Source organism: Numenius arquata, chromosome 2 (assembly GCF_964106895.1).
Source record: "Numenius arquata chromosome 2, bNumArq3.hap1.1, whole genome shotgun sequence".
Lineage (NCBI taxonomy): Eukaryota > Metazoa > Chordata > Aves > Charadriiformes > Scolopacidae > Numenius > Numenius arquata.
The window spans coordinates 15,833,578-15,860,461 of record NC_133577.1 but is presented as its reverse complement, the minus strand read 5'-3'; the positions used below and the strand labels follow the sequence as shown (position 1 = coordinate 15,860,461).

The window sequence follows — 26,884 nt, the reverse complement described above, 5'->3', positions numbered from 1 at the left end:
TAACTATCTGACAGGAAGAGACAAATGGAAAGATGACTTGGATGACAAAACAAGGAGACCACCACAACTTCCCAACTAAGCATTACTGTTCTATACAATCTAACAGGCAGAAGACAACAGCTCACGAAGGGTGACAGCCTGGCTTCAGGTCAGCCACACCTCTAACTGGCCTGGACAGAAATACAATCACCTTACTCTCTTCCCAGGCCACCCTAGTCTGATTGAGCACACACAATGAAATTTTCCTCAAGCAATGAAGAGCTCTTCAATCCTAGCAAGAGTAAGATAAAGCTTTATCACTAGGCACTTTTATAGAGTGCTAGCTGCACTTTAATATGAGAACAAGCTTGTACTTCCTCAGATGCAAGCTTCTGCCTTGGTACAGAACACCTCAGGCATTTGTTTCATGCTGGGGAAGGATCCTGCAACAACCAACTTCATTTGTAAACCAAAAGAAAACCCACAACCCTGTCACTGAAATAACCCTGTTATTAACCTGGTTTATTGCGCTTGCTTTCTTCAGCTTGCATCTGAGTTAAAGGAGTACTGCAGGAGTCAACAGGGTACTACTGACCCTACAGACAAGGTAAATAGGCTCAGATGACCTGAAGCTCAGAAAGATTAGCACGTTAAGTTAGTCCTCTGAGCCACACTGGGTTGTTTGGGTGGGTTTTTTTGGTATGTTTTGTTGTTGTTGCTGTTGAGAAGAAAATTTGTACTGCCGTGGCAGTACAACAGGATGCCTGAAAGACTCTGCCCTGACAGTATTTAAAGAAAATTTTTCTGCCAGTGCTTCAAAATTGAAGTGGTATCAATGTGAAGTTTTAGAGGATTCATCTGTTACCAAGACTGCTTTTTCCAGCCCAAATGACCGAGAAGTGTTCACAGAAGTATCACCACAAAAATGACACACCTGTCTTTGTCATGAAGTTTCAGCTGTTGCTGCGGATGGCCAACATCATACGCCCGACCTTCATGTAACAAGCAAGCAGCACTGCCAGCTGGGCAGTTCATGGTCTCTCCACTTGAGCTTCCTGTTATAGAACACAGAAGATAGAACATAGGACTCAGTTTGTGAACCCTGCTCTACCTGAAGTACCTTGCTATTTTATCTGTGGGCTCACTTACCATTCATTGCTTTACCCTTGTCTAAAAATACCTTTAAAACACATTACATTAAGATGTCAAACTGGCAAGACAAAACCTGAAGTGCCTGTGATAGAGGTGGAAGTTCATGCTGCCCTGTTTTTGGACAGCAAATTCACCCTTCCTGCCAACGTAGCTGCATCTAGTTTCCAGTTGCTAGTAGAGCTGCTGAATGCACAGGGCTTTGAGAACTTCTAGAAGCATGCCAAGGATTATTTTTTTTTCCACAACACCAACATGATACCAAGTAACGGGTAACCTCTCCTCACAGGGGAAGGCTTTTTCCCCTCCTTTGTTTCGTACAAACCAACTTATTCAAAGCTGTCAGCAAAATGTTTCAAACTAATTGGATTTTTAAAAGAACAGACCTGCCACTAAAACTACAAGTATTAAACCCTTAACAGGGGCACAAAATACACATTTAACTGTAGAGTAAAAAACACAGCGGGAGTATACAGCTCAACTAGCCTTTTCAGCAAGTTTCAAATGAGTGATTTTGCTGGTTTAACTCCTTACGTATATAGCTCCCAACTGAGATGAAAGCTCTAGCTATGCATCATTACCTACCCAAGCAGATAAACACTATTTTAGATGCATCTCAGGACATTCACTCAGAAATAAGCAACAGTGTGGAGTGGAGCCCAAAGTAATAAATCTAGAGCACATGAAGTGCTATGAACCATGTCAGTCCTATTCGGCAGCAAACAAGAAGGCAAGCTGAGCTCTTCCACTCAGTCCATTTCAAGTCAACTTTTCTAACAGCACTTGCCCATCCAGAAAGGGCTTATCTCTAAACACCTCAAGAGTTGGCTTCACAGAAAGCAGACTTCAAGTCATCAAAAGCAGCGTAGAACAATACTTCTAAAATACTGATCTTTGGTCATAGCACAACCTCAACTGAGTCACTGGAAAAGAAACAGACTACTAGAAATTTATACACCACAGATGACAAGCAAGAGTTCACACCTAAATCCCTGCAGATGTTTATGAACAAGGAATCATCATCAGAATCATCCACCAAGTAGTGTCCTGAAACTTGGATGAGAGGATTCAAGTCATGTTTCTTCAAGTCTTCATCAAACACATAGCAAGGGACCTAGAACAACAATAAAAAAATTACACGCAATCCATGCTACACAAGTAGGGGGAAGTTAAGAACAACAGGCACATATAAAGCCAAGTTAACATGAGGAAGAGGTTTTTACTTCTGGAAGCTCAAATACTTAAAGCTAGACATGCTACCTAAAATGAGGCATCCAAAGTTAGACTGTTCTGCTCTAGCTTTTAGAAGAGTTTTACTATGAACAACCATCCAGATGACAAAGAAATTTTGAAGAGTTATTTTAAATTCTCACCTCTGCCCACTTCCACAGATGCTTTATATACCTATGTAAGTGTTAGGTCTATGGAGGTTGCTGGGATTCATTTAGCATGGGGGCAGATAGAGTAAAATTGCCAAATGTATGAAGAGTAACTTCTGCCTGGAGAGTAGATAGATTACCTCTTTCACAGGTTTAAACAAGTTTTTCTTGCAAGCCACAAAGGTCCTCCATTCGAAATAGTGCACACATTCTGTTGCTGTTACAAATTCAGGGGTACCCTATTTAAAGAAGAAAAAAATAATTCTTTGAAAAACAGACTTCATTTTTATTTCACATCTTTAGACAGCAAGAAGTTCATTCAAGAGATTGAGAAAAACAGAATGCAGCATGTCACAGAGCAAGGACACAGTTTCTTAATAGCACTTATTAACAGCAAGTTTGTTATTTAACAGCTTTGTTGGTAAACTCAGGAAGATACAGGGTGACAAATCCTTCTTAGTCTGCATATGCACCAATTCTCAAATTAACATGTGCCAGTCCTCATATTCACTAATTGTACTATATCTTTTAGAAGCGCTCACTGTGCCAGTAGATATTGGCAGAAGCATCAGTCACATCTAGTTACTAGAAAGGAGAACACCAATAGAAACGTGTATAAATAGATGAACAGCAAGGCAACACATGGTTTACTAGTTCCCTGTCTTTTATCCTAAAAAGAAGACTGATTAGCAATCTCTTCTGCTACACAAAGTATACCTCTGATCTTAGCTACCTATTTTTATAGGCTCATGTTAACACATATTTGTATCTATTTCAAGATGGGGTATCTACCACAGTTCAGGGTTGGATGCTCAACTGAATGTCTCTACTTTGAGAAAGACATCAGATTTTTACGTTGTCCCTCCGTCATCTCAGCCATCAGCACTTCAGCTTATTTGAACTGATTCCCTCCCCGTTTAACTCTGCCATAAAAGTGTTGGAAACAAGTTGTTCCAGACGCTGTTACAAAATCCTTTTACTGGGTCACATGAAGAACAGGTGTTAGAACTACATTAACTATAAGAAGTGTGAAGCTCATTATCATCTGGTGTTGCAGCTGCAGTTGAGCAATAATTTTTAATTTAGTTTAAACAGTCATCTGCTGAAACAGAACAGGAAGCATTCTCATCTCTGCTTCACTGGCACTTTGTTTGAATTGGCTAGGTTTCCAGGAGGGGGTGTGCAACAGTATCATCAGCACCAACAGAGGCACTAATAAGTACTTATCCCCGATACACAAACATGTAAACTGATCACAGTCTGTAGAAATACTAAGCTGTGGTATCAGTTAAGTGTGGGGAAGGTCTAACTGCAAAAGCATGTGGAGATGAACTCCATACACACAGGCCCCCTAGGAACTTTTTGGGTTTTCCACTCACACTTTAAGCAGATTCTCACGAACAACTACTCCCCCAGAATCCCAGCTGGACACATAAGCACTGTTAGTTCAAGTATGGGCAGACAAAACCTAATGCTTACTGTTGTCAGCTACGCCGACCCATAACAGAGGTCAGTCATTTTCTTCAATGCTGTTCTATTAAACAGCCATGCTAGGTCCACAGCTTGGGCACAGCCAGCATTTAAACAATAGCTCTCATTGTTACAGCACCCTGTACAGTGTTGACTCATTCTTCCATATTACATTATTAAAATACTACAGTGCAATCCCTGTAAAAACATTAAAGGCCCAGAAGAGCTAAGCTGCAGATCTGCAATTATTTTCTACTGGGACTGAATTTTGAAAGCCACAGTAGATAAGGACCTTAATTTGGTACTAAAACATAACTGGCTCTTCCTTAAGCTATGAAGCTCAGTAATTAGTACATCCATGAGAACAGCAAGTCTCCTTAAAAAGCAAGTTAGAAGTACTTGCCGCTTCCATTGAAGATAAGAACATGTGATTTAGACTTACCAGTGTTTTCCCACACAGGAAATTAATGTTGCTTTGAACTTGGTGCTGGCTACCTTGCTGCAAGCAGTGACGTGTAGTGTTGAGTTCCAGAAGAGTTTTAGAAACTTTTTGCAAGTCTATGTCACCTAGGATTTAAAAAAAAAAAAAACCAACAGGGGTTATCACAATACAGCACCTTCACAGAAGCTCAACAGACAGGTTCTAATTTCAAGCACTGAAAAGCACAAGACACCATTCCACTGGAAGACAGTCTTTGAACAGTCAGCTGAAGACCCTCCTTGCAGTTCTTGCAATTTGGAAGACTAGATCCAAGTTAAGAAAGCATTTGATGTCTCTAATCACACTTCTATTTTCTCAAAGGTTTTTAGCAAAAACTTGGAATGTTAAGAAGCCCAACAGCAGGTGCCACTATAAACTAGTCACTGCCTTAGGAACAAGTGGCTCTGGTAACAGAAAACTGTTACCAACTAGTTCCAAATACCACAATTCAGTCCTTCCTCCCACCAGCTTCTATTTATCAGCTTTTTAGCCTTTAAGCCATTTATACAAATAGCATCAGCAGAGTCTATCATAGAATGGTTTGAATTGGAAGACACCTGTAAAGGTCACCTATTCCAACCCCCTGACATGGGCCAGGACACCTTCCACTAGACCAGGTTGCTCAGAGCCCCATCCAATCTGACCTCGAATGTTTCCACAAATAGGGCATCTACCACCTCTCCGGGCAACCTGGGCCAGTGTTTCACCACCCTCACTGTAAAAAAAAAAATTCTTCTTCATATCTAGTCTAAATCTTTCCTCCTTTAGTTTAAAACCATTACCTCTTGTCCTATTTACAACAGGCCCTGCTAAAACATTTGTATGATTCTATGATCTTTCTTATAAGCCCCCTTTAAGTACTGGAAGGCCTCAACAAGGTCTCCCCAGAGCCTTCTCTTCTCCAGGCTGAACAATCCCAACTCTCTCAGCCTGTCCTCACAGGAGAGGTGCTTCATCCCTCTGACCACTTTTGTGGCCCTCCTCTGGATTCCCTCCCACAGGTTCATATCTTTCTTGTATTGGGGACCCCAGAGCTGGATGCAGTACTCTGGGTGGGGTAGATCAGAGTAGGGGGACAGATTCACCTCCCTCGACCTGCTGGCCATGCTTCTTTTCATGCAGCCCAGGATGTGGTTGGCCTTCTGGGCTGCGTGCACACATTGGCGGCTCTACTTACATTAAGTCTACTTAATGAAGAACCCATTGGTGCGTGGAAGCAACCACTGTACGGGCACTGCCTGCAGACAAACCCAAGACAGATCCCCTGCCACGGTGCATGTCCCCCTGCAGCTGCCACCCCCTTGAGCACAGCTCGCACCCTGCATGAAGGCTGGGGCCAGGACTGTGTCACTGCGCGTCCCTCTCCTCCACAGCACCTGACATGCAGGGGAGAGGTGGAGCACATTTCAAGTCATGATGAGCACCAGCTCAGGCCGCTGAAGTGTTCCTGCTCAAACCTATTTTGGTTCACATTAAGCACCAAACCTTTTTAGATCTAACATGCCAGCTCCACCCTGTCCATTTTTGATCAGTAGATTTTAATTCTGCAAAGAGTTTGGGTTGAACTATAGAGAACACTGTAAAATGCCAGTATTCACCGACTTCCCCCTTTTCATTTTTGTTGATGTCTACACCAGGGAGAAGGCAAGTCAAGTCTTTGTAATAATTTTAGACAGCAGCTTTGCACCTAGGCCAGATGTTGTTTCATCCTAAAAACACACTCGCTGGAACTTTGCCCAGCCTGTTATCTCCTCACTCAAGGCAAGCAAAACTACACCACACCCAAGTAATATAGTCTTGAGAGCAAAAGGAGCAGAACTAAATGAACTGGGCAGGAAGAGGGTACTAGAACCTTAAAAATACAGCCAAGGCAACATTCTGCAGAAGCACCATTCCAGGCACCCATACTCCAGGCTGTTACCAGCTGCCAGCGCTTCTCCTAGTGATGGGCTCCATTTGGCATCTTTCCAAAAAGTTCCCCAGCACTATTTTTCAATCCAGTCCTGCAAAGGAACTGGGAAGAGATCCATTTGTGACCACTTCATTTGTGACTATCAGTTGCATTGAACTGTAGCAGAGAGAAAGCAACCATAGCCACCAAACTTGCAGGTAAAGCTGAAACGGTGGCAGTCAGGAGAGAAGCCCAATGCTAACCCACACTGGCATCCCCTCAATGCTCTATAAGCATTAGTTTTCTCCCAACTCTGAGAACACGCTAAATTGCTCTAAAGGCTGTGTGAGCTGACTCCAACTTCCTCAGTTAAAGTGATATTCAAGAAAAATCAAGTTAAGCCAGTACATCTTGTTTACTACAGGCCAACATGCATGCTCTCCTCCCTACCCCACCCCCCCGCACACTTAAAACTAGTTTGAGAACTTGCTAAAAGTTTTAGCAAGAATGTCTTTCAGTGGCACAAGACTCCTCCTATCCATGCTTACAGAGCAAGCAGTCTCATGAACCATCCCCTCATACCATCAGCTTCCCATGACCTTCCTTCCAGAGCACCAGTTCTGCAACCACCTTTTCCGTAACACCAAGCTCTCTCTCCAGTGATCCCTCACGTTTCTTCATGACTTTAGAGATGCATTCCTTCCACAGAGTAACACCCTAAAATCAGCTAGTACAGCTCACAAAAATTAGTACCAGATACAACCATGTAATATGAAGTGCTAAATCACTACCAAAGACACCATCCACAACACCTTTTACTCATTGGCTCCTTAATCTCTTCAGCTGTTTGGAAGGAGAAAGGCAATCATGGAAGACATCCAATCAGTTGTCCAGCAGAAGGGGGCATTTAGGTAGCAGCTATCATTTCATGTTGTCCTTCTATTGCAGCTGGACAATACACGTTTCACCACTCAGGCTAACAAACAGTTAACGGTAATATTTCCACTTGTGATTTTAGTAGTAGTTCAGCTACATGGCTCATGAGTCACTAGGTGTCACACTAAGTTAACTAAGTACCACGCCATTTCAATCCTCACTGACATTCATAAGCATTTGCCTACACCGTGAAAACTTCTAAGGTCAATCAATGAAGCTGAAGACCTTTTTCTAGGAGAGGCCTTTAGGGTCTCTACACCAACACTGGCACATCACGCTGACACACAGTTAACGTTAGCCACAAGGTTTCCCTTGAATACAGACTGATCAGAGTCATAGAGCATATGGCTTCAGCCCCTGTCAAAGCTGGGATCAACAAACAGAACCAGCTCTATAGCTGGTACCTCTTGTATAGCTGATATATAAAAGCAAAACTATTGTTTGCAGTGAAAGCTTCTTTCTGAAAGAATGAGTGATCTGATTAAGCCCATATTTGAAGAAATCTTACAGCTTAGCAAAATTTTATCAGCTGGCAAACTGTCCTTCTTCCCCCAAATCAAAGCCCTTCAGCTGCACTCAGCTTTGGCACACCTGTAATCTCCTGTCAGCTGGATTGCTTGAAGACAGGTATACGGTTTAGCTTCCAAGTAACTGGAATCTACACTAGGAGTCTACACCTGCCTAGACATAGACTAAGGAAATCCCTCTTTTCTCAGTGAGAGTGATTATTCTTTTTTCTTTTTTTGACAAACAAGAGGCTTGATAATCCATTAGCATGATCTCAACTCAGTGCGATGGTGCTGAAGCTCCAATGCAACTAAAGGCCATACGATGAAGCACGGTAGGTGTCACTAATCAGCCTCAGACTTACCAAGAACAAGACTTAGACAATTTGACCAATAAAACAAAGCAAAATTCAATGTCAACCTTAACGACACTTCCTTGATTTCTTCATTTATTGCATGGTAGTTAAAAACGTATCTTACTTGAAAAGAGTTTCTGGCTTAACCCTCGAGAGTCAGTTCAAACAGCCTCTGCAAAATCAAGTTATGATTGTTGCCAAATCCTCTTCCACGCAGCAGCAGTCAGGCAGCAAGACACTCAAGGTTTGTGTACAGCGGAATATTTGATACTGCTCATGGTCATCACCCAGCTCTGCTCTCCCTTCCTCCTTCCACAAGAAGTGTGGAACAAAACCTACACAAACCTCTAGGTCTCACATTTCCCTGGGGAGAACAGGCTTCCTCAACCTGCTACATTCCAGTCTCACTGAAAAAAGCATTTTAAAACAGATGTCCAGATGCTATTCCATTTTGTAATACAGATAATTGAAGCCTCAACCTGATGTGGATCTCAACATACGAGTTGAGATCCACATCAGCAAGAAACAAAATTCTTGCTGTAGATTTTAGGAATGAAACACATTAACAGTGTCAAGTGGTCTACTGAGATGTCATGCTTTTCAGAGTAGAAGATGCTACTATACGCAACTACACTTTGAACTCAGGTGCATCTAACCAGTCATCCCAGAAAATTGCACTGCATAAAAACCATGCAGCCATGAACTGAGATATACTTTCATTCATGTACCAAATGATTTTATAAGCCTGGGTCATAACACTAGTAATTTGTTTGAAAAGCACTGATTGACCACAGCCTGAAACCAAAGTATCTCTACAGTTAATGGAGACGGGTGGGGAGAATAGAAATTAACTAGCTGCTGTGCATCTGCATACAGGCAAGGATCATCTTCTTCCTCACCATCTTCCAGCAGTTCAAGCTCAAATACGAGAAGCTGTAAGTCTTCAGTAAAAGTAAGAGCTGTCTGCTAATGGAAAGCAAGATTGGCAAGGACATTAGATTCAGACTTCAAATCTGCGGGACTAAGAGGTGGCCTGAAGAGATACTACTCTTCAGAAAGCTATTGCTTTATTCTATTAGAAGTAACAGTCAAGTATCAGAAAACCTCTTCATCAATATTCATATATTATTGTTTCATTAGCTGAAGCACAGAAGCAACCTTGAAAGTGACAAGCATCCATGAAAATAACCACACAAATACTGCTCAGAGCACAATCTGCTACTGATTGATGAAGCCATGTGCAAGCACGCGTATAGGAATATGCCAGTTTCATATTTAGATCAGCATGCAGAAGTCCACCACTACTCAGAATACCAAGGACATCTGTGAACTACTGAAGCAGCCACCAGATTTGACAAGCGTAACTGAAAACAGAGGACTGCAGGTAATTGACTTCCTTTCTGTGTGTAACAACTTAAAGACAACAGCCCAGAAGCTCAGCAATACTGCAAGATTGCATTACAGAGAGTAACCCAACTCTGAACAAAGAGCTGATGTAACATGAGGCTTGGTTGTAGTGTAGTTTAGACCTATAACTCAAGCTTTATCCTGTGTTCAGTATCAAGCTTCAAATAAGGCTGTGTACAGTGCATATCCTGCCACAGGTAGATGCACTTATTTCTACTTGAGATAGCCTTGCACAGTTCCATACTAGAGTACAGTTAACTAGACCGTAAGATGTTTCACTGTCCTGTGAAGTGATTATCTGCAATCAGATCATATTTTCCTGAGTCTCCACAGTAAATCTACCACAGAATAAGGTTTTACACTGTTCTGAGAAGAAAAAAAATCTTTGTTAACATGTCAAAGTTTGCAATAGTTAAAAGACCATCCATTAACATGACTGTGAACTATTTATGAGGAAGGACAATTGTATACTTACCTACAGACAGATAGGTCTTCTTATTGATGTCATATGCACAGACTGCACTTGATTTTCCACACTCTTGAACACCAAAACATAAGTTTATTTTATAAAGCACATGTTTGTCTGTATCAATTGCTTCCCATGTGTAACTGAAAAGAAAAAAAAATAAAAAGCCTGTCAGTCAGTATTCATACTGTCTGCATTGCAATCCTTTAGGCACCAGTCCCTGAAATAACCAAGTTATAAAGCCAAGAGCACCCCTAACTCAAGTTCCATATTCATGGTCTATATCTGTAAATACCAGAAATAATTGTTACTGTGTCAGGGACAAGAACAAAACAGATTTAACCATTTGAAGAACATATATAAGGTCCATTTTCCCCTTTCTTGAACAGCCAACTGCTTGTTCTTCCCCCTCAAACCTCTGTGAAGGTCACTCTGACCAGGTATATCACAGGTGGTGAACCTTTTGCCTTGACAGCCTGATAAATTTCTCAAACTTCTTTGGCAGGCTGCACAGTACTGCATTTTATCAATACCCAATAAGAGTGGCAGAACCGCTAAGTCTAAGTGGAACAGAACAGCCAGCCACATCCTGCCTGCCAGCAGCCAAGCGGAGCCACCTACCTCCAGGGTCAAAACTGGGGTTGAGATTCTCGCAGCATTCAGACTGAAAGATGCTAATAATGCTTATTAGTGCCTAGCTGCACCTTTATGCATTTACATATATATATATAAAAATGCATAAATAAATATATATTGAAAGGACAGTTTCTGAAAGGTGCTGTCAGAAGCTGGAAAGCAAGCAGAGCTATCCACAAGAGACTCAGTGAAAGCTCACACTAGGTAGCTACAGCCATATCAGAAAGTCATCTGCCTGAAAACTGATACAGGAACATGAATCTCTGGCTAAATACAACAGGGAATAAATCAGAGTAACAGAAAAAAATAATTAAATGCAGTGTAGTTCAAAGGCAGAGCAAGGATTTGTTTGCCTCGCAGCAGGCACTAAGCCTGCAGCGAGATGTGATCAGCCGCATGACACAGCACCAACCAGTTTCGAGGCAGGCCCAGGTCAGCTAGTTTGGAGTCAGGAGCTCTTTAGACAGCCTGGTGTACTGGCACAGTGCTCTGGCCAAGCTCTGTTCAAAAGGCACAGCTCAGTAAACATTTGCCGTCAGCTCGGCTCAGCTACACCTCTCCTGGCACTGGCAGCAGCCTGCATCCTCTGGACCATATTGATTTTTGCAGCATAAGAGATTCACCAGCTTCCCTTCTATCCCAAGTGGAAACTTCAGTAGGATTGAATACAGAGTCATCACATCAGAAAACTGAGGACAGCACAGTGACTTATTAGGTATTCCCTTTACTTACAACTCACACAGGGTTTAATGCATTTATTGGAACCAATGAAGTATTTGTCTTAATCTGCAGATGAGTACCAACTCCTGCGAAGGAGCTCAACCCCCCTCCCTCAGCTAGCAAGAAATTAGAAGTTCACCAGAAGCTTCACCCATAAAGTTTGTTTGCCTTAATCTCTAGGTGTTGCCCCACTTGACACTATCACACTACTGATCACCCATTCTTTTTCTACCTCTGAAGCCCGATCCCTAGGTCAGGAAGGGGCAACAGCAGCTCAAGTACTTTCCTCTAGATTTTGAATCCTCCTAGAATTCCTCTCAAATCCAGTGCATCCCATCTCTAATCAAAAAGCCAGCAATAAGATCCCACATACTTTTCCATTTAATTACTGACTACCAGGTTCTTGGCTTCTCTGTGCTACAACAGCCTTATTAATTTCAGTCTGCTAATGGCTGGAACAGGTTAGGGACAACTACAAGAGAGTTCTCTCTGCAAACTGAGAAAAAAATCTTTATATCCTAATTATATTGGGATATAAAGGCTCAAATATAATAATATAAGGCTCAAAAAATAACTTACCAGGTACTGAGTCATACCTAAAATACCAATAAAATTACTTTTTAATCAGATTCAAGGACCGTGTCTCAATCCTAGACAAACACTTGCCATTATTCTTTCCTCATAAGCAGGCAAAGCTGACATTTTACAATCACACTGATTCGTGCTCTGAGACAGTTTCTTGCATTTCTACAGTGGATAAACACAAACCCAATGAGGGATGATGGTGAGAATTAAGCTACAGTACAGAATAACCAAAGTTAAGGAATGGAAGAAAGCTTGACAACACAGAATCACACACACACAAAAACTTAGAATAACCTGACTCTACCTTCAAGGGCTCTGAAAACAGCAAGAGATTTAGACTAAAGCCGTTCTGACCTCCAGGAGAAAATGCATTTCAATCAAAATACAATTTCTTCATAATGAAGTCCCAGAAAGTTAGCATTTCACTGAAAAATTCCCAAGGGTTCCAGTACTATTTTTTTGACTAGTTTTGGAAGATGACAAAAAAGGTAACATATAAAACTTAAGCATGAAGTTTTTGACTAAGCTAGAGTGCTTTTTGTGAGGGGGGTTTAGTTTGGGTTGGTGGTGTGGTTTTTTTTTAGAGAACTTGCAAATTAAAATCTGTTTGTGAACTGAAGGAGAATGCAAGTCCTTCACACAACAAAATTATCACTCTATTAGAGATTAAGGGGTTTGCTTTCCCAGTTCCATGTTATGAAACAGAGGAAATCAACATCTCCAAGTCAGCTCATCCATATGCCAGAAGCAAAAGAGAAACAAGATGAGCAGCTTACAAAACAGAAGCAAAGCAGTCCCTGCAGCCAGCCCTTCCCTCCACCCCTTCACCAGCCCCTCAACAGGGAAGGCTGAGGAATCCTTCAAAAGAGTCCACAGAAAGGAAATAAGAAATCCCACTTTTAATCATGTTCCAAACCACAACTTCAGCGGCACACAAAAATTAAAATCTAATGCAGTTTCAGAGTAGTATTACTTTAAAGGAAGTTCAAGGGACTTTTTTTTTTTTAAATGGGTGGGAGGAGCAGGGCAGGATTTATTCATGGGGAGTAACAGCAGACTGGATGTAGCCTCAGCAGCTGTTCTCATCAGAGAGATGCAAAATGCACTTTCACAGTAAAAGAACTATTTCTCTCACAAGTAAGACTCCTGGCATTAAATCAGTGCCTGGGAATAGTTTCAAGTTGCATATGCTCCAGTTTTCCAATAAGATACAAGCTGACCTCTCCACTGCATCTTGTTATGGAAACAATCTGTTGGCAATCACGTTGTTCATCCTGACTATGGTTGAGCCACATGGACTGGCTTCCTCCAGAACCCACCTCCACCAGCGGTGATGCCTCATGTAATTACTCCTTTCGCTGGGGCCAGCTGAAGTTATCTTGTTTGAAAGGCTTAAGCTATCCCACATCCAATGCAGTTGAGCTAGTTTTGGAAGCTGTTATACCAACAGCTTTAAAAAGCAACAGCCTCAGTCACAGAGTGGGGTGTGATGCACCTCCACCCAGGGGGCTCAATACAGCTGCTACCTCATCGATGACACCATTCAAGCAGCCATTTCTGGTGCAGTTCAAGATCCAGGCTCAAACACGGTGTCTGCCTTGATTAAAACTGTCCAACAGTTATTTTTGCTGAAAACACAACATGACTCCTGTTCGCAGGAGAACCCAGCCGTGGACCACGCCACAGTTAGAAGCCTGAAACACACACTCACATCAACCCCCCCCCCCAGGGCAGGTTCTCCTCCACTTCTCTCCCCTCTGTGTTGCTTGCCCGAGCACCCAACACATGCCGGACCCAGGGACTGCCCTCTCCCAAAATTAAAGCAGCAAAAACAACGACATGTGTGGAGAGTGGACTGAGCCCAGACAGTTCTCCGTCTGGCTGGCAGTGGTTTCTGGCAAGGCAGGCAGGATCCCCTGCTGGAGGCAGCGCCAGCCCAGGCCACTGTCGAAAGCAGTTGTGCAAGCAAGGTCCAAACGAGTTACTGGGAATAACCTTGCCTGCAGGTCAGCCATTCCAGCTGCCTAGCTGTGTTTTTAAGACACTGAAGCAACAGCATGAAGAAGAAAAACTACTTCCCAGCAAGCTGTAAGATCAAAAGAGAGCTCTGCATTTTTTTCACAAAGCAAAGAAGCAACTCATGGAAAAAAATAACATGAGAAAGGGAAAAGCAAGCATAGTTTATCTTGCTAAGCAGTAGCTCAGGTGCTGAAGTCGGACAAGGTGCAGATGGCTGCCACAGCAGGTGCATCCCCACACCAGAGCCACTTTCAGGTCCGAGTACCACCAAACCACTTCAAACGCAACACAGCACCAGGGAGACTACTGCTACCGTTCTCACAACCACGCTCAAGTTTATGGTTTCCAAACTCTGACCTAAGGGATAACCGCTAGGAAGAAGAGTACACCCTGCTCCTAACAGTTATAAAACATAGTTACAAGGAAACACGCGTTTTTTCTCTGGTGAATGCACTGAAGTGGCCCATTTTGCTGAAGGGGTGTTGCACAGACAACCTGGCAAGGAAAGACACGGCGACCTACAACCACAGAGCTGGAAAGCTGATCCACACGTGATGATGCATCCACGCAATTTTGTCCCCAGCAGCTCCTCAGCTACGAAAACGCAGCAGAGATTAAACTAATACCTGGAGCTCTTTACAAGCAGGTTCAACCAGCACGATCACAGGTAGACAAGCTCAGGAACAATTTCTAAGAATGACCACTTCAAATTTGAAGCTAGCAGCTGAGATCCACTACTTGCCACAGAAATCACTATTAGATGAGGCTAACATTTTAGTGCAAATATGTACGGTAAAGAAACTTCCATGTCAAAGCAAGTTCTCCTTACAGAAAATGAAAGCTTGAATGGCACAAGGTACAGAGCTATCGCTATGCTTCAAGAGCTTTTTAACACGTCCTTATTCACGCTTAGCTCTGCTCTAGTGTACCTGTCACCTTTTCCAACCATCACGCGCAGTGCATGTCTTCAGGCAAGTTTTCTTGCATATGCGTCATACGCAATAGCCTTACAGTTACACCACAAGCTGTTCAGCTTTCTCCATCCAAGAGACATTTGGTCTTTCACGCTATACTCTAAACCCCCATCTACTACATCATGTTACAGAACGTGTAAGAAAAGGGATAGCAATTTGAAGTTCAAGTACACAAGAGCTATAGGAAGCTCATGTGCTGAGAAATCATGTTTAAGCCCTTATAATGTCAGCTTCCCAGGCACGTGAAGCAACCGTGAATGCACATATGCAAATAAGTCCAGTAATGACTTATTTAAGTGGGAGATGTCATAAATATGTCAAAGCACTTAATAGAGCTGAGCAAGTTCACTTAAAGGTCACCTCTCACGCTTCTTCACCGAGCCTATGCCGAGTGCTACACCCAGGGTTTTCAGCAACACACAAGAGCACAGTTGTGGTTTTATGACAAAGGCTGAAAAGACAGTGTTTGAATGAAAAAAATTGTACATACAGCCAACTGTAGGAGTTGTGTTATTTAAAACTACAACATTGAAGTAGATTTGGCTTACAACCCCAAAATTGTAATTCTGTGTAATAGCAATCCTGTGATCTACAACAGTTTAAGGAGTTTTCCTTCCACTCAGGAGTCTAAAAGTTACCGAAGTCGCACACCAATTGCCATCCTTGCACAGTAAACAAAAACATTACCTGTCATGGAATCATCTCTCATCCAGGGTAGATTATCAAGCAAAACAGCAAGCAGAGCAGAGAGTTTGTATTTACTGCTCTGCCATCACACTCAAAATATTTCCTGCAACTTTTTTTAGAGGGGAAGGAAAAGTCTTACAGTAACTTCCCCAGTGTTACATGGAAGGTGAACCCAAACTGTCAAGCTTTCTTTTGTTTTTAAAGTAGATGGATTTAAAGAACAGTTCACAAGATTAATTCCAGCTCCAGAATTTGTTTCTTCTGTGTTGTTAGATGAAAAACATAAGAAGGAAAAACAGGGAAAGAGATCAAACTGGCTACTAACTTTCTACACCCAGCCAGCTCCCTGTATTCTGTCCCAGGTGCTCATATTGCAGCAATCCTGGAGACACTTCTACACAGAAGATAAAAAGAGAATTCCAACTGCAAGTCCCACGACACCACAGTCAGCTGTCAGAATACACCAGACCGAAGGAGAAAGCATGACGAAACCAGTCACTACAAGCCATGACATTTGACAAAGTTTCAGAGAAGCAAAGCCCTTCTTTCCCCCAGACTGCCCAAGCACACTAGCAGTAAGGCTACACAAAACAAGCCATGAAAACCACTAACTCAGGCTCACCTCATGCCTCAGTTCTTGCACAAACCAATTTTGACACTTTACCTCCTCTCTGCAAGACAGCTGTCCTAGCCTGGGTATCACTCTACTCTTATTTAAAAGACACTCAGTGCCTCTTCTAATCCTCAATATTTTCCTTCCTTGCCCACCTTTTGACATTCACACACCAGACGCAGAGGCTGCTGCAGCTTCACCAACCCTATTAGGCCACACAAAAGTCAGGACACTGTTTTCCTAACATTTGTAAAACAAATCAAAACCTTGTCTCAAGGCAGTGCAAAAATAGTTTGGTCTGGGACATGTCCTGCACACCCAGGTTGTATCTTTTGGCTGTGACATCAGCGAGCAGTGTAAGTGTCTGTGTTACCTAACTGCATCATCCCCCACTTGGTGGCTTTTCTGCAACTATGCCGGAGAGGACATTTCACCACTGATCTCCATGGGGTCTTCCCACCTGTCAGAGTTCTTGGTTTTTTCCTTTACTCATTCTAGATTACTAGGCATAAGTCCTTCAAAGCAGTTTTTCCCACTATGGCACAACAGCAAGCACATGTTTTTGAAGCAGTCTATCTTAAAAAGAAAATTGCCCATTATGCTATCTGTTCACAATTTATTTTTCACTTGCTAGTAACAAAAGGGAACTAGCTTAAGTAATTTGCATCCAAAAAGACCGCATGTCTCAACGGCACTCCCAAGCATTCCTCTAGTCACAGACATGCAACAAAATCAAGACAGACACTGATAGGACTTGAAGCGATTCTAAAACTAGGAGCTGCTTGAAAATCAAGTCATTTGGGGTAGGGTTGGTTTTTTTTTTTAAATCATTAGAATCAGAAGAGTTAAATTCCCTCCAGAAGCCATATAGTAGTTTCTCATTTCTGCTTGAATTCTACAATTAGGATGGTCATCTGACAAAAACATTTTCTGCTATGCTTATAGGCTAATCTTGCAAGCAAACCTACTTTTCCCCTTTTTCATCCACTAAGCATCCTCATACCCCACATTCAGTGCTCACACCCCACTCACAGTGCCACATTCTCTGTGTTACACTGGTGCCTGCCCAATGCCATTGATCAAGACGAAGTATTCCTACAAGTACCACAGCATATTCTGGCTAAATACTAGAGAAATGAAAATATTGTCTGGCAAGATATTGTTGCCAGACTAAATTCATGGCTGACTTCAGAGTGGGAACATGCCAAAACATGAAGAATAGCGTCATTTCCACATTGCAGTTCTCTCTTCTCAAAGCTTTCTTAACTCCCCTGTAAGTAACTTAATGGAATCTGGCAACATCCTTCGTAAAATGGTGACTATTGAGTGATGTCCCTTCCAAACCACATTGGGATTTTTCACACTGGAATGCGTGCAGTGACATAGACTAGCAGTCCTGCCCACAGGAGACCTGAAGAGAGCAAGTCTCCCCATCTTCTCACCGGCAGACTTCCCGTATCCATAGAGAATCACACGCGAGGAGGTCCCACGGGGGACTGCCCCACGCCGCCATCCCCCAGCCCACCCTCCCAGAAAACGCACGTAGCTTCACCCACCTCCCACAGCACTGCGGCACGCTCGCCACAGACCCAGCTTGCCCTGCTGCCTGGGAACACCTGCGCGCCCACCGGCCCCCAGCCTGATCCTCACTGGAACGGGCCACCAAAAGCCCTGCTCAGGCCGCCCCGGGTAGGGTGCCGGCCCCGCCGAGCCCCCAGGCTGCGCTCCTTGCTGCTCCCGCCCGCTCGCAGGCGGGCCCGCGGAGGGCATGAGCGAGCAGGGGCACCGGGAGACACCACCACCCCCTTCCGCACGCACTCCGCCGGCTACAGCCCTTCCCCGCGGGGGAAAGGGCCTCTCCGGCAGCCGCGCGTACCGCCGGCCACCCCCCGCTGCCCACCTGCACAGGTCCCCGTAGGCGTCATTCAGGGCCGAGGCGGCTGCCCCACCGCCTCCCCCCGGCCGCAGGGGCAGCGACAGGAGGAGGAGGAGCGGGGCGAGCGCGGCGGCGGTGCGGTGGGCGGTGGGTGCCATGGGCGCGGACCGGGCCAGGCCGGGCGGCGGCTGCCCCGGGACGTCAGGCGGCGCCGGCGACCAGCGGGCACGTCATGTGACCCCCGCCCGCCCACTCACCACCCGGTCATGTGACCGCCGTCATGTGCGGGCGCGACGCTCACATGACGCGCCCCTTCCCCCGCCGCCGAGTGGGTGGAGCCTCCCGCTGCTTCTCCCCCCCCGCGTCCGGCCCTGCACGTGCTGGGCGCGCGCACTAACCGCGTGCCGCCGCCCTGCGAGGGGGAGCGCGCGTGAGGGTCTGGGCGGGGGCGGCCGTTAGGCGGCCGCAGCGCTGTGGTGCGGGTCGGCCTGTCAGTGTGAGTCAGTCAGTCAGTCTGTGCCAGCCAGTCAGTGCCAGTCAGTCGGTGTCAGTCAGTGTCAGTCAAAGTCAGTGTCGGTCAGTCAGTCGATGTCAGTCCGAATCGGTGTCTGTCAGTGTCAGTCAGTCTGTGTCAGTGAGTCCTTGCTGCTCGGTGTCAGTTGGTGTCAGTCAGTTTCAGTCAGTCAGTAATAGTGTCAGTGTCAGTTGGTGTCAGTGTCAGTCAGGGCTGGGTTGGGGGTGTCACAGCCGCCAGTGCCCACTGTGAGCCCCACCGCCCAAGGCTGTGTGGCCTACCTGCCACCTGCTCACAGAAGCAGCCGTCCCGGGGTGTGGTGTGAGGGTGCGCGGGGCAGAGCTGCTCCCTGTCACAGCTGCTCTCCTCCCGCTTCCGGAGCTGCTCGCCCCGCTGCGTGCTGTCCGGAGGGAGACTTGAGGCCTGGTGCCCTGCTAGCTGCTGGCTGGATTTTAGGTGGGGTCGGGTGTGTGGGAGCTCACCCTGTGAAATGCACTGTGGGTGGCATGGTGGCTGACTCGGAGACACACCATTTTGAAAAATTTCAGTGGAGCTCTAAATAACTTAAATCAAAACGTGCTGTGAAGTCTTGGGAGAGACCAGAGAACCAAACCCATTAGGGATGAAGACTGAGGAGGCCATGACAGCGATGTGGTTGGTTATACTGCTGCAAGAATTATTACTACAGCAGGGAAGCTGGAGTGGTGTGGAAATGATCCCCCATTTCAAACGGTGAGCAGGAGGGGAGGCTTGCACAAGGCAGCAGCCCCGTCAGAGGGAAGTGGGAAAGATACTGTCCTACCACCTCTGCCTCCTAGACTACTGAGAAGACGTAGCCGGCCTAGAGCTTGTACAACAGATTATTTACAGGATTTAGAAAATTTTAACTGGGGTACTTAAGATTCAAAAGAGGGACTTAGTTTTTAATTTTTATGAAACCGCAGTTAAGAAGAAAAGCACCTTTGAGAGTGGGAAGAGGCATAAAGTGGGGAGAGTGAAATAAAAATAAAAATTACACTCATTAGACAACTGTCTTATTTGTGTGAAGAAATTCTGTTCACTAATAATGAATGCTTTCCATAAATCATTTGCACAAAGAGATGCAAAAGGCCTACAGCTGGAATGATTTCTATTTTTCTTGCCCCGTTCCCTGGCACCCAAAGGAATAAGACAGCACTGAAGATCTGCCTCTATGGCAGTTTAACCTGATCCCAGGCTGCTGTGATCTACGCCTTTCCTCCTCCTTTCTCTTGGTTACATGTTCTGCTTCCCTCCTTTCCAGTAACATTAGTTCTTCTGCAACAGGGCAGTCAGCTGGTTAAAGATGCTGATCTGGCTGGAAACTAACATACTATTGTGATTGTTCTGTCTGCTTTTTCAGCGCTATCAGTTGCCTGACTTATGTGGCTCACTGCATATCTGCACAAACGCCAACACCAGCTGAAGAAGGGGGAGAGGAAGGCTTAGCTGGTGCTGCAGAGGGAGGAGGCCCCAAGTAACATCAGCTTTAGCTGCTGTGAAATGTCACCCGAGCAGAGAAGCCAGAAGTGACAGCTCAAGTCTACAAGGGCAGAGGAGGAGGAGGAAGGTAAAGCAGAAAGGGGACCACATTGGTTCATCTGTTCAGCTGTAGTGGCAACTTAGCTTTTAGAGTTATCACAGCATAACCTAATAGCAATGTCGTCAGCTGAGGAAGACCTTCAATCTCTGTGCTGGAAAGAGAGTTGTGACATGAAACAATAATCCATCTACCTTTGCTCAGAACCTGAGAAAAAAAAATAATGAGAAGTACTGGATAAATGCCGTTGTCCTTGGCAGTTTTCTATTACTCTATGATGGATTATTGCCAACTCTTGCTCTTTTAGCCTTCAGTGGATTCCTTAAAGCTCCAAGTCTGATTACCCAAGAATCCCAGTTGCCTGCTTTTAAGGCTCTAACCTGTATAGTTTAAAGACAAGCCTGATGGCACAGACTCACAGGCTCTAAAGAAGACAAAAGCAGTAGACAAAAGAAATACTAAGTCTCTTATTTCTGTGGTTATGTTTCTTAAACTTTGCTGCTCTGCTGGCAGTACCGGCATCACTCACTCTAGACAAAGCAGTGCAAATACATAAGACTGCTGTCTCTGCTTACCAAGTTGAATTAAAAATGTATTGACCAGGAAATGCACTGCAGACAGCAGTGCAGGCAGATGTACTGTAGCTTCTGGTCTGATTAGCTGGTCTGAGTTTCTGCAAATAGAGCTTTATCCCTGAAATGATCTTTGTGTACATTCAAGCATGTGAGTGACTCCACTGAAGACAATATGACTGCTCGCCTGGCTAGTGTTGAGAATGCCTATAAAAGTCTGCAGTGTCAGGGCCTGGTAGCATATAAACAGCTAATGTCAGTTATCTCGTAAGGGCTAATTCAAAGTTATTTATTGACAAAAGAATGAAGAAGTTTATATGAGTTACATTCTCCATTCTGCATACTGCTTTGTATGCATAGGTCCCTATATTTGCACAAGGCTCAGGGACTTCAGAGCAATTTCTTTGCATGCAGAAAAAAGTATGTGAACATTTACCTAACAAGAAGGAAAGAAATTGTAACATCAGGAAAACAATCCCAGCTAGAAAGGAAAAAAACAGAAATTCTCTACTTTCATCTGCAGTACAAATACATATGCATCAACCTAACAATGAATCAAAGTTGCATCACAGCAAGGATAGCTATGGAGCTGCATAAATACTGAAATATACATTGTAAATACAAATACCTTTAAAATAAAATTATAAAGTAGAAGTTTGCAGATTCCAATCCTGTGCCAAGCATGCAGATTCCAATCCTGTGACTGTTTCCATTTCCTGTGTATTTCCCTTAACTTTTATAATCCGAGGGATCCAGTGATTCTTTCAAGATTGGTGGAATTTCTCCCATGTTTAAAGCTAAGTACATGCATAGCAATTGGCAGGAGCTATGTGTCAGTCATTTTTGTATCCTAAACTATGTTTTGCGAACAGGCAGGAACGTTTCATTCTGAGCATCATTTATAAATAATAATTTAAATATTTACCACCCATGTTTAATGATACCGGCATCTCAGCTAACTGGATACCACGGGACAGTGTTAAAATATTTCAAAACGTAATCTCATAATCGTACCTTTTCCTTTTCCTCAGGAGAGGCTCAGCACGATGACTGCTGGTTATATCACAGTAAATCCCAGAATATCTGAAACTCACGCTGAAACTTCCGAGTTATGGATGGTTTTCAGTATGCAGGGTATCATGAGTAAGTGATGAATACATAGATCCTCTAGGATTCTTCCTTGCAGCTTTCCAGGTGTCAAATGTCACATCATTTCATGTTCTTCTGATTCATGCTCTTGCTTCATGTGGCCAGTGTCAGCTGTGCAGTACTGGCTGGCCGAGAGGCAGCTCGCTTCTATGGTTATTGTCTCGGTTCCCTTTAACACTCATATCTGATCTCTGTCTTCTCAATAATTAGGAACAAAAACTCTTTCAGAATCCAGAGCTGTTTCCACTTTTTACTGGGGGAAATTCTCTCTCCAGTGAGGTTTGGACAGTCTGTAAGCTACACTATAATAAAATAATTATTTTTATACTTCTTGAGAAGTTCATAAGGCTCTTCCATGGGGCTGTGCTGTTCTTGAGAAAGCACAGGGGCACCGTTCACTGGGTGGTTCTCTCCTCTTTCTGTTTTTCTTGCTCACTACACCTAAACTTTAGTCTTCCTAATCTTATACCCATTGCTAATATTTCTGAATACTTCTTGTTCTTTTTGCTGTTCATTCAGTCTTTCACTGTTTCTCTAATTCTTTCTACTCCTTTTTCTTCCTTTTCCGTTCCGCTTCTATGATTCTATGATTCTACTTTTCCCTGTTGCTTTCTCTCTAGCATTTTTCAAAGGCAAGCACTTGATAGGAGTTACCTCCTGATTTGTTATGGTGAGTTATCCTGCTTATAGCAATTTAAAATAAGACTGTTGAGGAAAACAGAGCCCCATGACCTTGTTTCGCAGACTTAGATTTAGGCTTCCCAATGCAGTTAGAGACATAATTAATGACATTTCCTAATCTAGCTGATATTGTTCAATGAAACTGTAAGAGAATATCAACTTTGTCTAAACACATTGACTTCACTTGAAATCTTTGTCTTGTCAGGAAGGTCCTTACATGCTGTACTCACATGTATGCACTGAAAAGGGCACTGTTTTGTACTGTGGCTTAGAAGATTAGAAGACAGCTCTAGTCAAGGCCGTTCTTGAGTCATTGCCTGAGCAAGTCTGCAGCAGCTTTTCTGTAGTCCTCTGTCTCCTTTCACATCTTTGGTCTAGCTTTCAAGGAATATGACTCTTGGCTATTTATGCTTGGGTCAGAACTCAGTATTTTATAATGAAGGAGGCTCTGATTCACCGGCTAGGGCCTAGGTTACTTGGTGGACTTGCTCCAGAGTAAACCAATGGTACTTTCATTAGTACCCTATGAAATTTCACTAGCACAAGTTTTTAATGTCAGAGAAATATGACTTGATTTCTCTGCAAATCCTGTTTCATTTGAAGCACCTACTAGAAATTTATCATTCACAAACATTTCAACCTCAAAGCACCTTACCAAGGCAGAAAATGTAGAGTGAAAAACTCTTCGGTGTTTTAAACCTTATTACCCAGTCCTGGGCACTTTTACTTCAGTGTCACTCTTCACACTTGGGTCTGTTCTTCTCCCAGGAGCTTTTGTCTCTGTGGTCTCTTGTTGACAGCCATCTTTGAGCTAGCCACCATCCTTTGGATCTGTGACCTGTGCTGATACCGGAGGGGCATGCAGTGCCAACCTGCTCTTGCTGACCTCGCTGTGTTCCCAGAGAGCTTTCTGTCAGATGAGCGGGTGTAAGAGTGATGGTAGCAAACACAGCCCTCACTTGCGAGGTAGGCTTTGGAAATGAAAGTGTCCCCAAATATATTTGTTATTTCAGAATTATTTTCTGACAGTTCCCTCTATCCCCCTCCTGACTTACATTTGTCAGCAATCTCCCAGGCTGTTACCTGTTGTCATTAACCACGTACTCAAAAAATATAACCTTCTCTTTTCAAATATGATTATCTTACCATGTTTTACTCTCCAGTAACTTATTTTTCCAATCACTTTTTAACTTCTGGAGGTGAAGTGTTTCTCTTTCCTGCATCTGGGACATCATGTGTAATATGATTATCTCAGTGTAAGTTGCAGCTCAGCACAGAAGGATGTGATGATGGGGAAAGGTCCTGCTCACTCACCTACAGTGTCTGAAAACAGTTGTGATTCTTTTAATGTGAGAAGTGCAAGTGAGCACAAGATGTGTAAAGACCACTTGCCATAGCAAAAGCCTGCAGGTGTGCAGGTGTCTCTTGTGGAGCTGAAGTGAATTAATGAAACTTCTTACACCTGGAAGACGTAATGCTCCATTATGTTGTATTTTTATTCTGAGACAATAAGCAACTTTTTTTTTTTCTAATTCAGGAGTTACTTCACCTAATTCATTAGTAATATGTATGCCAATAGGTTGTCATCTGTTCCATCCTGATTGTCACAAGGTAGCTGATAAATATCTGGTTTGCTTCATTTTTCCTGGCTCTGTGTAGTGTGACTTCTTTCCCTTGTAACTGAAGGACACTAAAATGAAAATGCCATCTTCAGCATCATACTTAAAAGTTAGCAAACTTCATACACAACAAAGAAATGACCAAATCGGTTTTGTTTAAAGCATCAAGGCTCAACCTACATTTTCTTTCTTCACATTCCTCTCAGGGGAAAGAAGCTGTGCAAGACATTTCTTGCATAACGTGCTATTTGTGGAGGACTAAAATATGTGGTATAATTTATTCAGCTGATTCTTCTATCACCCTGTCTTGCTAGAATATATTTATATATTCTGTCCATGTATACACATTTTTTTTCATAGCCACATTCGTAAATATGTTTAGGTCTATATTAAATGTCTGCTAGACATGCATTTTATTTCCATTACATTTGTCTGTAAAACATTTTAAGATCTGAAGTAGAAGAATAACAAATAAGGTTACATAAAAACTCAGTTAGAAGAAAAGTAACGATCTGTTTCTTTAATAATAGATACCACATTTCACTGAATGTTTTATATCCACATATTGCGGAAGGAGATAAGTTAGAGAAAAAAAAAATTATCAATAGCAATGTATATATGAAGGCCCAGTAAAGCCATTACAGGATTAATGCCAAATAACAAGACTATATAAATGGTTCAATTAAAGATTCACATTAGATTATAATAATAGGTTGCATGTGTAGATCACAAGAAAAGAAAGAGATCTCCAAACTGCACTGTTTTGAATCTGTAATATCCCCACCTGAGCCAATGGAAGTAATTCAGATTTTCCTTACCTTTCTTCAGTCAGAACCTGAGTTAAATGAACAGAATTCATGTAAATATGATCGTGAATGTGCTAAGAAATATGCATCAGATCGACAGGGAGTGACAACTGTCTTGAAGTTTTCTGGCACTTTCTCAAGTACTGACATGAAATTTAAAAATATGATAAATGTTATCATGGGGAAGGAAATCTTACAGTTACTGAAGTGAATAAACACCGTGATGGAAAATTTACTAAATAATGATAAATAATGGTATTTCCAGACATTTATTTCCTTAATAGTTGAAATAAAGTAATTTTAGGAAATACTGTATATGTTCTCTCCCAAAACAGGATGGAAGGTTTGTGCCACACAAGAAAGAAAATAGTTTTCTCTGTGTATTATTTGCCTTAACTTTCATCTTCACAGTGTTCTAATGTGCACTCAAGCTTCAGAGCATGTGCTCTGAAAAAGGTATCGAAGGACCTGCTGCTTTCTGACGTGCGAGCACTAATTTGCCTTTGAAGCCTTCAGTAAAACTACTTGGAGGGATTTTCTGCATCTTTTCTTCTTGCCGCTCCACATGAAGCAATTATGAGGAGACTGACGCTGTGTTTGGTGATGGGCAGCGGTACTGAAAGCTTGTTCAGTCCATCTGGACGTGTTTTATTACCCTAATGCTACAGGAGGCACATGGTCTCATGAGCATGGCAAGAGGGGAAGGTAATGGCTGCAGTCACGGAGGAGACAGGGTAGGATGCATCTGATCCCTGCAGAATTTTACAAGTCTTATGCTAAAGATCAAACTGGAGGGAAGTATGAGTGGAATATACGGTAGGAAACTCAGGATGGATAGAAATAGGAGAGATGTGTGGCATAGATGTCGCTGCGACTGCCCAAGGGCTTCAAATAGCTGTGCTATAGGCTTAAGATGTTCTGCTATAAGGATTAAACAAGGGGGGAACCACAGGATGGCACACATAGTGGCTGAATGATGCTTTGGGAGGTGACATCAAATCTGGACAGGGAAAAGTACAGATAAAAGTTTTTCAATGCTGAAGGCTGCTAAGAAACAGAGGCCAGTGTTGTACTCAAAAGATATATGCTAACAGATAAGTGAACCAAAAGAGAGCTGATAATAAAGAATAGTTAGTGAATAGAGCTATATTTACAGAAGACCTCAGCCATGCCAAGGTTAGCAATAGAGACATAGCTCATTGCTCCAACACAGGTCTGACTGGTCCAGCCTGTCCCCTGGCTAGGGACAGGTCCCTTCCAGGCCAAGCCCAGGGGAAAAAAAATCAATATTAGCCAAAACAAAAGTTCCTGGTTGTATATATTTATTGTCACCAAAATAATTACACTTTGCTGTAGTAGGTAATTGAGTATCTTGAGTGAGCTTAGAGCATGTGTTCATCTGAAAATCTTCACTTGTAATAAAGAGAACTTTTTTCCTATAAATAATATAAAAAAGTTATATCTGAAACACATATGTCACATTGAGTCAAAAAATAAACCCAGATGGACCAATGACAACATAGAACACGAAATACCCTCCTCCAGCGCATTTAAGCAAATGGTTTTTTTCTTCTGAAATAGAACAGCAAGACCAGGGTGTTCACTCCATCTTCTGCACATAGCTGTTAAAAGTTTTACATCTTTCTGTAGACTCTTTATGCATAAAAATATTGGCTTCTATAAATATTTTAATTTATTCTTTACCTCAACAATCATTAAAATAATGTCCAATTGTCAAGACCTGTATTTGTCATAAAGTAAATTCTTAATGGATAAGTAAATACTTAATTTAAAGTCACTCCTATTCCAGAGACACTTTGTGTCCAGCTCTAAAAAAAAAACACCCAACAAAATT

General features: G+C 43.0%; 1 protein-coding gene across 1 annotated transcript in view; it reads right to left on the bottom strand.

Annotated features, from left to right (window-relative positions):
• Positions 1 to 18,288, bottom strand: part of IGF2R (insulin like growth factor 2 receptor) — a 61,302-nt gene extending 43,014 nt beyond the window's left edge. Inside the window, exons 1-6 of the mRNA XM_074167024.1 lie at positions 18,155 to 18,288; positions 10,030 to 10,163; positions 4,420 to 4,544; positions 2,648 to 2,746; positions 2,113 to 2,242; positions 914 to 1,034 (exon numbers count right to left, since the gene is read on the bottom strand). Of these exons, the coding sequence (XP_074023125.1) occupies positions 914 to 1,034; positions 2,113 to 2,242; positions 2,648 to 2,746; positions 4,420 to 4,544; positions 10,030 to 10,163; positions 18,155 to 18,288 (743 nt within the window). The remainder of the gene's footprint in view (positions 1 to 913; positions 1,035 to 2,112; positions 2,243 to 2,647; positions 2,747 to 4,419; positions 4,545 to 10,029; positions 10,164 to 18,154) is intronic.
• Positions 18,289 to 26,884: the final 8,596 nt, after the last annotated feature.